The sequence below is a fragment of the Propithecus coquereli genome, unplaced genomic scaffold, assembly GCF_000956105.1.
Source record: "Propithecus coquereli isolate 6110/MARCELLA unplaced genomic scaffold, Pcoq_1.0 Scaffold71, whole genome shotgun sequence".
NCBI lineage: Eukaryota > Metazoa > Chordata > Mammalia > Primates > Indriidae > Propithecus > Propithecus coquereli.
In genome coordinates this window covers 467,767-478,602 of record NW_012153174.1, presented here as the reverse complement: position 1 = coordinate 478,602, position 10,836 = coordinate 467,767, and the positions used below count along the sequence as shown (strand labels likewise).

Below are 10,836 nucleotides of genomic sequence, written 5' to 3'. Positions count from 1 at the left end.
GCAAAAAAAGGAAATCCAGGGAACTCCCTACCATGTCCTTCCTTGGGTCTCAAAGTCCCTGGCTTTTCTGCCTTCTCTCAAAGTCTTCTTATGTTTATTTTATATACAATATTCAAGGCTTAGCTGTGCACAGCCAAAGAAATAGGGAGGGGTGTGTCTATTCCATCTTTGTGGAGACAGAAATTTCATAATAATTTTTTATTACAAGATCTTGAAATACATTACAGGGACCCTCAGTTACCACTGTACATGCAGAACTCCATCATTAGAGTAAAAGAATGTCTGTGAGGCCCCTCACAGGGGACACCTTATTGCTGAACCATGGTCTCCTGCTCTAATCTCATAGGCTCTATGGAGAGAGTGATGTGCTTTGAATTTTAAAAAAAATGTACAAAATCAGAAGACAAGAATGAAGCAACCTTAAATAAGAAGTCTAAAAATTGAGTAAAGTTGGGCTATACCCAACTTCACTTTACTCTCATACAACTGAGAGTAGGTTTACGAAAACTCTGTCGGTCCTGTGGAGTTTGAAACTGTGAATTAAATGGCAGTGTGAATCAAATAGTAAGTTATTGAAAATGCAAAAAAGTCTGCTTATCTGAGTTTAAGGTCTTTATTCTTTGAGAGGTCACAACTTTACATTTAGATCACCACAAAATGAGAGCTGCTGACCTCAGCCACATAGGGCATGATTAGACCTCAGGTTAGAGAAGGCAGGAAAAGGGTCAAAATCACAGAGCACCCTGGTCCGTGGCAATTTTTGGCAAATACAGTGTTTGTCATGTAGTGGACCCTCATAAACATGTCTGAACTGAAAACGTTCAAGGCATGAACTAATGGTTTAGGCAAGAGTTAAAGACACTAAATATATTATTAAATAACTGTTGTTTTTAAAAAATGGTCCCATTTCGAAAGGATAGAAGGGAAGAGAAGTGATAGGTTAGCAGAGCTGAGTAATCCTTAGTACTATTCACCAACACTTTTGGTCCTCTTACTGGGCACATGGTAGAATTTTACTTCCTGAGACCCTATGAATCGGGCATGTGTTCGACCTGTAAAATGTGACAGACGAGGCATGTGGTTTTTCCACGCGGTTTCCCTGGGATGTGGCAAGCAGCCCTGTTCCAGATGGGGGAGGCTGCATCCCTGGCTGAGAGCAGGAACATTAGTGTGAGCAGGACATTAGTGCAGGACATTAGTGGGAGCAAGAAATCAATCAGGAAGGACAAAAATCAACAAAACATTTAGTATGTGCAAGGAATCAATCTTTATCATTTTAAATGATAAAAAAAGCAGGGGCTGTTCACTATAAGATTACATGACCCTGAATGATAGGAAATAGTAAGAGTGCGTCTTTAGCAGTGGGATTATAAGTGATATTTCTTTTTTTAAATCTTCTTGTATTTTCTAATTTTTAAAAGAATGTTTTTATCTATTTTTGACTTTTCTATTATTTTCGTAATAAAGAAACAATTATTTTAAAATAAACTGGGGGAGCAGGCACATTTTATGATTTAAATATGTTTGTAATTTGAAATGATGTTATATTTTTATTGATAAATGTACAAAATGTATAGAATTAATACTATTTTCTTGAATTTAGGGTATGTCTTGGTACATACTCTTTAGTCTCCAAGAACTCTGAAAGACAAGGTGTTCCACTGTCATGGAATCAAGGCCTACCATCCTGAGACAGGTCTGTTCCAGCCCCTTAAAAATGCACCTCTAAGAGTGTAGCGGATGCCCTTAGAGTCCTGGGAGACTTCTGTGTGACTGACAACTTCCCCTTGTCTGCAGTTAGCTAATGTGATCAGGCAAAGGTAACCAGCAATAAGGTGTTGACCATAAGAGGGTTGTGTTTGCTAATTTTTCCCTCTCTCATTTTCCCCTCTGCACAACACACACACACACACACACATGCACACACACACACACGTCATTATTGATGACACAGCCAGACCCATTCAGGAATAATCAGAACATTTGCACGTTGCCTGTATTACACAGGAGGGCCTTTCATTTGAATTTTATAGAAGGGACACGAAGAAAAGTGACTCTGTTTCTACTCTGGTGCAAGCTCAGAATTCCAAGGCACAGGGTTTACACGTCTTTATCTGCATATATTCACTTGCTGACTTGAACAAGAGCGAGAAAAGCTCGCACCTTCGACCTGGCAGACTCATCAGCCAGGGCCAGCCTAGGGAGAAATGACAGGAACTGAGCTCTATAATTTCTTCTTTCAATCTCCCCTGACACAATCAGAAGACAATTTTTAATGTCTTTGATGATTGCAGTTCCATAAACAAAAACTAAGAGTCTCTAGATATGTTTAAAAGGTTAATATTTTATGGTTCTGTCTACTGTCTCTCAAGTATTGTTTAGAGTTTTATTCCACTCTATGAACCTAGAAATCAATAATGTGGTAGACATCTATAGAAATAATTAGGACCTTCTTGTTGGTCCTATAAAATGATAGTGAAGCCCTGGTTTTATAAATAAAGGCTTTACTCTTGTTCTTTTTCTACAGCCCTTCAGATCCCACATTTAGTGTTTGAGATAATGAATTATACTTCTGAATAAGATGTTAAAAGGGCCCCAAAAGAGTGAGGCTAGTGCATAGCACTTACTACAAAGAAAAAACTTTGGGGAATGGTCTCTTTTCTTTTTTTCCTTTTTTTTTAAGGAACCAAAAAACTTTTAGATTCTGAACTCTACCTAAAAGAAAAAAGATAACCTTATTAAGAGCTTTCACATTTCTAAAATTAGATTTAGAATAATGAGAGATCATGACAAATGTACAAATTAGTATAAATAATTTATCTACTCCTGTACTTGGTGGTTCCATTAAGTTTTTAAAAATAAAAGAAGCACAACAAAAAACAAAGAGTCCCATTTAGCCTTCAAAATATTTAATTCCTTTCTACTCTGTAAAATGTCTAGATAGAGGCAAAAATTATTTTAAGTTTTTCTAATGTCAACCCTTAAGCACAGTTCCATGTACTTACATTGGAAACTAGGTCTCGGCGTGGAAGATGCCTAGGGATCCTATAGACTCAAAGGGTTCTGAAAAAGTTAATAACCCTCTTTCCTTGTTACTAAAAAAGACCCGGGCATGGTATTTCATACACCCGCAGGGAGCAGCTAGCTACCTGAACTGCTGGCTCAGACAGCGAGACTCCCTCCACTTTCATCTGATCCTGCTAACGTTTTACAAAGATGTTTGTTGCAATGAAATTGATTGACAGTGAACTTGGCAATTCAAACAGCCTTTGGATGCTCCTTCTCTTTTAATTCCGTTAACAATGATGAACCCAATCTGCTGAAGCCATTCATCAGGAGATCTCAGGACCTGGTCTTGCGGGACTAGCTCAGACTTTCTGGCCAAGGTCCCTTGTTCTTTAGGTCTAATTAGCACTGAGATAGCTTCCCAGCGTCTAAAAATTAAGCTGATATGGATTCTAATGTCCTGATCTGGATTCTAAAATTGGAACCATTTTTTAAGATGCTCTTACTTCCTGATATTTACAAAATGTATTGATCTGCAGCAAAGGAAGTTCATGTTCCCTCAATTAAGTGGATCGACTAGCCCATTGATCAACAAGTATTTTTTCCCTGGGACCTACTGTGTGCCCCCAGTGAAGTAGGAGCTAGTATTAATACTACAGTCTGTGAAAAAGTTGTGGGCAAACGTTATTAGACCTTGGTTGATTCCACAGAGCCCTATCTCCTAAGGTCCTTTGAAATCCTTTTGCAACCACTTCCTACACAGCTAGTGCTCACTCACCCGCAAAGTTCCACTGTTATCATGGTAATGCTGGTGGAAAGGGTGGAAGGGGGAGAGTGGAAATGGGGGTAGAGAGAGAGATCTTGTGGGAACTGCAGCCTCGGTTACCCAATGCAATGAAGAATTCAGACTCGTTCCACTGTCCAGCTGCACATGCTTCTGAGCCACGTAGGAAGTCACACAGTTGTGATTTGGAAAAGACAGGCCTGGCACCTGTGCACAATTTTTAAGTTGTGGCATCAACAGGAGGCAAAGGGAATACCGAAACCTTAACAGCTTGAAAGTAGGTTTCCTTCCTTTCCCCACCATGAAGCAAGAGCTTCTACCAGCCAGAAGAAACAAGTTGTTCTTTGAGGTTTTGCTCCTGCTGGTCCAGCTTAATCTGCAGTGCTTACTAATTGCTATGCGTTTCTCTCTTTCCACCCCAGGACAGCTTTCCTGCCCGCTTTGGAGGAGTCCACTTTGTCAACCAGCCCTGGTACATTCATGCCCTGTACACGCTTATCAAGCCATTCCTTAAAGATAAGACCAGGAAACGGGTAATGAAAACAAACTCGTCATGTAAATTCCAAATGGGGAATGCCTGGGACAGTTATGGTGCCCTCCTCCATCTCGCTCTCTTTCTCTCTCCTCTTACTCTCTCTCTCTCCCCTTATCTTTCACTGTGATTTTTCTGCAGCCCCTGAGCATTTGAGCCTCAGCTGGAGTTTGCAAATGGCCTGGATGTAATCAATAATTCAGCAGAACTGGGTTATTTGCAGAGTCCCAGTGACAAACTGAAGGAAACTTTGAAGGCATGCAGATACCAGATGCCCATTTTACTGTAAATGCTTGTGGGAAATACTGGGTCCAGCTGCCTCCTGTTCATGGAATATTTTAATAGCTAGCATTTTGTCCTGCAAGTGTATTATTGCTATAAAGAATGTTTATAATTTTTTTCTCTCCCGTGGCTTTTGGGGAATAACCGCTAGCTCCATCACCTGTAAGTCTGGGAAAGCATTCTTCATTGGAAATAATAATGCTCTTATGAAGAAGGCTTTTCAAATCTTCATTACATCATTTGATAGCATTTGAGAAGCCAGCCTCTTCCACCCATCAGAGTTGGACTTTTTCATGGCATTCTAACTAGTCGAGTAACTGAACATTCCTTAACCACTCTGAATCTCTGTGTTCTCATTTATAAAATGAGGAAACTGACACCCACATCACAGAGTTGTCGGGGTAATTTGATGAGACAGCATATGAAAGCATGTAGCATGATGCCATTCATGTAGTAGAGACTTAGTGACTTTGATTTCTTTTTATCATTTCTTTTTATCATTTTATCTTTTTATCATTCTCTTTTCTTTTTTTCCCCAACATTACTGAGATATATCTGACAAATAAAAATTGTATATACTTAAGGTATACAATGTAATATTTTATATACACATGCATCGTGAAATGATTACCGCAATCAGGCTAATTAACACATCCATCACCTCACACAGTTATGATTCGTGTGTGTGTGGTAAGAATACTTAAGATCTACTCTCAGCAAATTTCAGGTGAACAATACAATATTATTAACTATAGTCACCATGCCGTACATTAGGTCTCCAGAATTTATTCATCCCACATAACCGAAACTTTGTACCCTTTGACCAATATCTCTCCCTTTCCCCCCTCTCCCCAGCCCCTGGCAACTACCCTTCTTCTCTACTTCTGTGAGTTCAACTTATTTAGATTACACATATAAGTGGGATCACGCACTATTTGTTTTTCTGTCTGGCTTATTTTGCTTCACATAATATTCTCCAGGTTCATCCATGTTGATAGGATTTCATTTTTCTTTAAGGCTGAATAGTATTCCATTGTGTGTATATCCCACGTTTTCTTTATCTATTCATCTGTTGATGGGCACTTATGTTGCATCCATATCTTGGCTACTGTGAATAATGCTGCAGTTTCGTCTTTTAGGCTTTCTGATTTCAACTACCTCCTGGCCAGGGTGATTCTTACAGCACCTTACAGATGCCCTGACACTAGGGGACCTGACACTAGGGATGAGCTCCGAGTATCCAGGGGGGACTGATGATGAGAGGGACCCCCCCACACACATGCCCTGGAAGGTTCCTAACTCCTAGACCTCACATGAGTCCAGTCCTAAGGAACATTGCAGTAGGATATGGAATTAGGAATTAGAACTCACCAGTGTTAGAGGGCAGAGACATTTTGCAATTCATCTTGGGCTCAGGATAGTGCTAAGGACAGAAATGTTCTAGACTGTTCTAAATATGGCTTCAGGCTTTCCAGAGGCTTATTCTTCTACTCAGAACAGAGCCAGTGGGAATTCCTCCCACAAGGGACACTTGCTGCCATGCCATAGGAGGGAATTTCTGGAGCTCTGGGTACAGGAAAGAATCTGACAGGTGGAGGGTCCAGCCTCCTACTTCTGTGTTCCTCCACCCCACAAGACCGCCTGAAGGGAGGGCCAGCCTCAACAACACTCTTTGTCCTTCAAGAACTAGATGTGTTGGTTGGGTGGGTACAAATGTTTTCTATAAACACCGGCGTTGGTATTTAGCTCCGGCATGTTTCAAATATGACAGCACTCTCTAAGAAGTTTTGTAAAAGCCAGAAAAAGTGAATTTCTTTAAAAGATATAGTTCTTAGTAAAATTCAGTCATATCCAACTCCAATGTCAGAAAATGTACATCGTTTTCTGTAATATTCCAGCAGTCTTCTGAGTAATTTGCTCTTCTTGTTCCCATTATCTTTAAATGATGTCATTACATCATAAGTTAAAAGCAATGAGATAGAACAAGGTAGCAAGTGTTTATTATTAAGGTCCTATATTTAAGTATTTTTAAAATCACATTCATATGTCATCATAGTTGACTGTGGTATGTGTACATGTGTGCATGCATTATCGATGGTCCTCTACTTGGGTGCAGCTTATGTGTTACACATAATTCCTTCATGCCTGCAACATAAAGAAGTATGGGGACTGATGTCATTACCCAAATGCATTTTAAATCACCTTTCAGAGCCAATTTCCAAATTGCAGTCACTCAGTGCTAATTATCTACTGTGGCATATCCACTTTGTGGATTTGTCTGAAAATAACTTCAGTGGGAGGAGGGGTTTCTCCCCTGTTTGACCAGTTTCCATCGTTATCTATTATATGCTGAGAAGATGCAGGCTTGTTTGGGCATTAGTCCCAAGTCCAGACAAAAAATGGAAAATTGCTGCAAAAATATCCTGCAATAAATTCTCAGGCCATGGTTTTCAACTCCACTGAATAAGAATGGATGAAGCTTCTACCTTGCACCATATAACCCTGGGCACTAAGGAGAGTTTTTAAAAAGTGAGAAGACACCATCTCTTTCCCTAGATACTCTCTCCCTGTGGGGAAGTGAGACTTAAATGTCAGCAGATACTGAAGAGTTAATGGAGGGCAGTGGGGAGAACCAGAATGGGCAGGTATCGTGAGGACAGATTTGGGAAGAAACCACAACTTGGTCCAGGTCTGAGAAGGGTGGGACAATGGGGCCAGACCACACAGGTTGAGGAATGGAGCAGTCTGGGATGCAGGCATGGCTGGGGTTTTGGATGGTCTGCGTCACTGCTCCTTTCATCAGTAGGGATAATTAGGAGATGACTGTATGTGTAAATTTGGCCCATGGCCAAATAATACTCAATCTGTTCATAAACTTCATTTTTAATGACTATTAACTTAGCCCCTTTTCTGAGCAATAAATTAACATTTTATGAAGGCTAAGCTACAGTCACAAAATGCATGCCTATTTAAACACCATGATCACCAGCAGTGCATCCAATTTGTCATTGCTAAATTATGTATTATATTAAATATTTGGTCATATGTTTTGAATTTTTTATTGCTAATAATTTTTTTCTTTACAGATTTTCTTGCATGGAAACAATTTAAACAGCCTTCACCAGCTAATACACCCTGAATTTTTGCCCTCTGAATTTGGAGGAACCCTTCCTCCCTATGACATGGGAACTTGGGCCCGGACGTTACTTGGTCCTGACTACAGTGATGAAAATGACTATACTCACACCTCCTATAATGCAATGCATGTGAAACATACGTCCTCCAATCTGGAGAGAGAATGCTCACCCAAGCCGATGAAAAGGTAAGGCCTGGGTTATCAGAGCCTCCTAGTCAGAGGTTCATGGGATTTTTGATTTGGGCCAATTGTGGGTTAAGGAGTTGAAGACATTTATGGGCACAGAACTTGAATAAAATGAATTACAATGCATTCTCAGCTGATTTCACTAGAATTGAAAGCCAATGGGGCTTGGCTGGCCCAGAAATATAGTTGTCCCTATTGTGTTAAAGGAACAGTTAGACCTAGCTCGTGTCGTGATTATAGCCATGGTCTCTAGGGAATTTGTTAATACATATGTAATAGAATGTTGGACCTTTGAGATACACTAGATGGAAAAGCAACTTGCTAGAAAATGTTCCTATCATTCATTCATTTAGAACCATTTATTGAGCATTTACAAGCCTACAGCATTGATTAGGGACCAGGGGTACAAATATGAATCAGACACCAAAAGAGCAGAGAAATATGCCTTGGGAAAATCTTCCAGGTTAGACTTTTGGCAATGTAGTTACAAAATAACAGGTGATATTTGGCCTGAGCTCTGAAGGAGAATGATCAGCAATCCAGACTTATAAAAGGGAATCAGCATTCCAAGCAGAGGGCACAGACGGAGGCATGGAGGCCTTAGAGTGACAGGGTGGTCTGGTGTGACAAGCAGGTGGGCCAGGGCATGGGGGTGGCAGTTGGCATGGAATAAAGCTCCAAAGACAGGTCAATCCAGGTGGTGAAGGGTATTGTATTCAATGGAATACCAAGGAAGAGGGTTGATTTTTTAAAAATCGATGTACAAATAATATATGAGTATTTTCTCATTATAAAAATTAAACCTTATTTTTAAGGCTAAAATCCTCCTTGACTACCATCCATAACCTGGTCCCTCCCCAGTAGTAACCACTCTCATCAGGCCAGGGTGGACCCTTCTATTCTGTTTTCCCCACATAAAAAACATCCAATATTGTGTAGTAGTTTGCTAGGGCTGCTGTGATAAAGTACCAAGACTGGGTGGCTTTAACTACAGAAAGTTTATTTTCTCGCAGTTCTGGAGGCTGGAAGTCCAAGAGCAAGGAGTCAGCATATTTGGTTTCTCCTGAGGCCTCTCTCTTTGGCTTGCAGATGTTCATCTTCTCCCTGTGTTCCTACAAGGTTTTCCCTCTGTGTGTCTGTCTGTGTCCTAATCTTCTCTTCTTATAAGGACACCAGTCATATTGAATTAGGGTCCACCCATAGGACCATGACCTCATTTTACCTTAATTACCTCTTTAAAAACCCTGTTTCCAAATATAGTCACTCCCCCTCGAACCCCTGAGGTATGGGGGTTAGGGCTCCAACATATGAATTTGGGGATTGGGAGGGCAAAATGTCAGCCCACAATATATTGTATGTCATATCTTTCCATGACACACAAGGGGACGTCAAAAAGTTTGTGGAAATATGGAATTAAAACATAAAATACAAAATATAAGCTTTATTTCTCAATATAAGCTCCATCAAGTTCAAGACACTTTTGTAAAAGCCATTTAGTCCATTCCTGGAGAACTGAGGGTCCTGGGAATTTAATCATGTCAATGCAGTCTTTTCAACAGTATTAGCTGAAGAAAAATGGGTGCTCTTTAAATATTATTTAACATTGGGAAACAAAAGAAGTCAGAAGGAGCCAAATCAGGAGTGTAAGGTGGATGCCTAATGATTTCCTATTGAAACTCTCACAAAATTGCTCTTGTTTGATGAGAGGAGTGAGCAGTAGCATTGTCGTGGTAAAGGAGGACTCTCTAGAAATTTTTCTGCTAAAGTTAACTTTCTAAAAACACTCTCATAGTAAGCAGATGTTATCATTATTTGGCTTTCCAGAAAGTCAACAAAAAAATGCCTTGAGCATCCCCAAAAACCATTGCCGTGATCTTTGCTCTTGACTGGTCTGTTTTTGCTTTACTGGACCATGCTCACCTCTTGGTAGCCACTGCTTTGACTGTGCTTTGTCTTCAGGATTGTACTGGTGAAGCCTTGTTTCATCTCCTGTTACAATTCCTTAAAGAAAGGCTTCAGGATCTTGATCCCACTTGTGCAAAATTCCCATTGAAAACTCTGCTCTTGTCTGCACCTGGTCTGGACACAATGATTTTGGTATCCACTGAGTGAAAAGTTTGCTCAACTTTAATTTTTCAGTCAATTTGTTTAAGCAGAACCACTTGATATGTCTACGGTGTTGGCTATTGTTTGTGCTGCTAATCATCAGTCTTCTTCAATTGAGGCATGAACAAGATAAATTTTTTCTTCACAAACTGATGTGGATGGCCTGCTGTTGCAGGCTTCATCTTTAACATTGTCTCATCCCTTCTTAAAACAAGTTATCCATTGGTATAAATGCTGATACCTTTGGGGTATTGTTCTCATAAATGTTTCATACAGCATCAATGATTTCACCATTATTTTACCTAACCTTCATCATAAATTTGATATTTATTCTTGCTTTGACTTTAGCAGAATTAATGTTGCTCTGACAGGGGCTCTTTTGAAACTGGTGTCTTATCCTTCTTAGTGCCTCAAACTACATCCTGTTTAGACATATTATAACAATTTTTTTGAGTTTATTTAGCCCCCAAATTTTTGAACTCCATGCATAGTTTTCTCATAACATGCATTTTCCATGAACTTTTGAAGACCCCTCATACCTCATATTTTCAATACTGCATACTATTTCAGAACTTGTATATACTACAGTTTTGCCATCTCCACATTGGTGGGCATTTAGGTTTTTGGGTTTTTTCTCTATTTCAAACAAGGATCAATAAATGTCCTTGGTATGCCTTCTTCATTCTCCTAGGAAGGTTCCTCTGGGTAGACACAGAAACCTATAGTTGCTGGGTCAAAAGGTATGTGCATTTTAAGTTCCAGTCCACACTGCCTAGAGGTCCTCCAGAACTTCTGCACCAGTTG

At 39.9% G+C, this 10,836-nt stretch overlaps 1 protein-coding gene across 1 annotated transcript in view; it reads left to right on the top strand.

Annotated features, from left to right (window-relative positions):
- CLVS1 (clavesin 1) overlaps nucleotides 1-10,836 on the top strand; it is a 204,583-nt gene that overhangs the window by 156,245 nt on the left and 37,502 nt on the right. Inside the window, exons 4-5 of the mRNA XM_012661437.1 lie at nucleotides 4,213-4,323; nucleotides 7,691-7,926. Coding sequence (XP_012516891.1) covers nucleotides 4,213-4,323; nucleotides 7,691-7,926 — 347 coding nt within the window. The remainder of the gene's footprint in view (nucleotides 1-4,212; nucleotides 4,324-7,690; nucleotides 7,927-10,836) is intronic.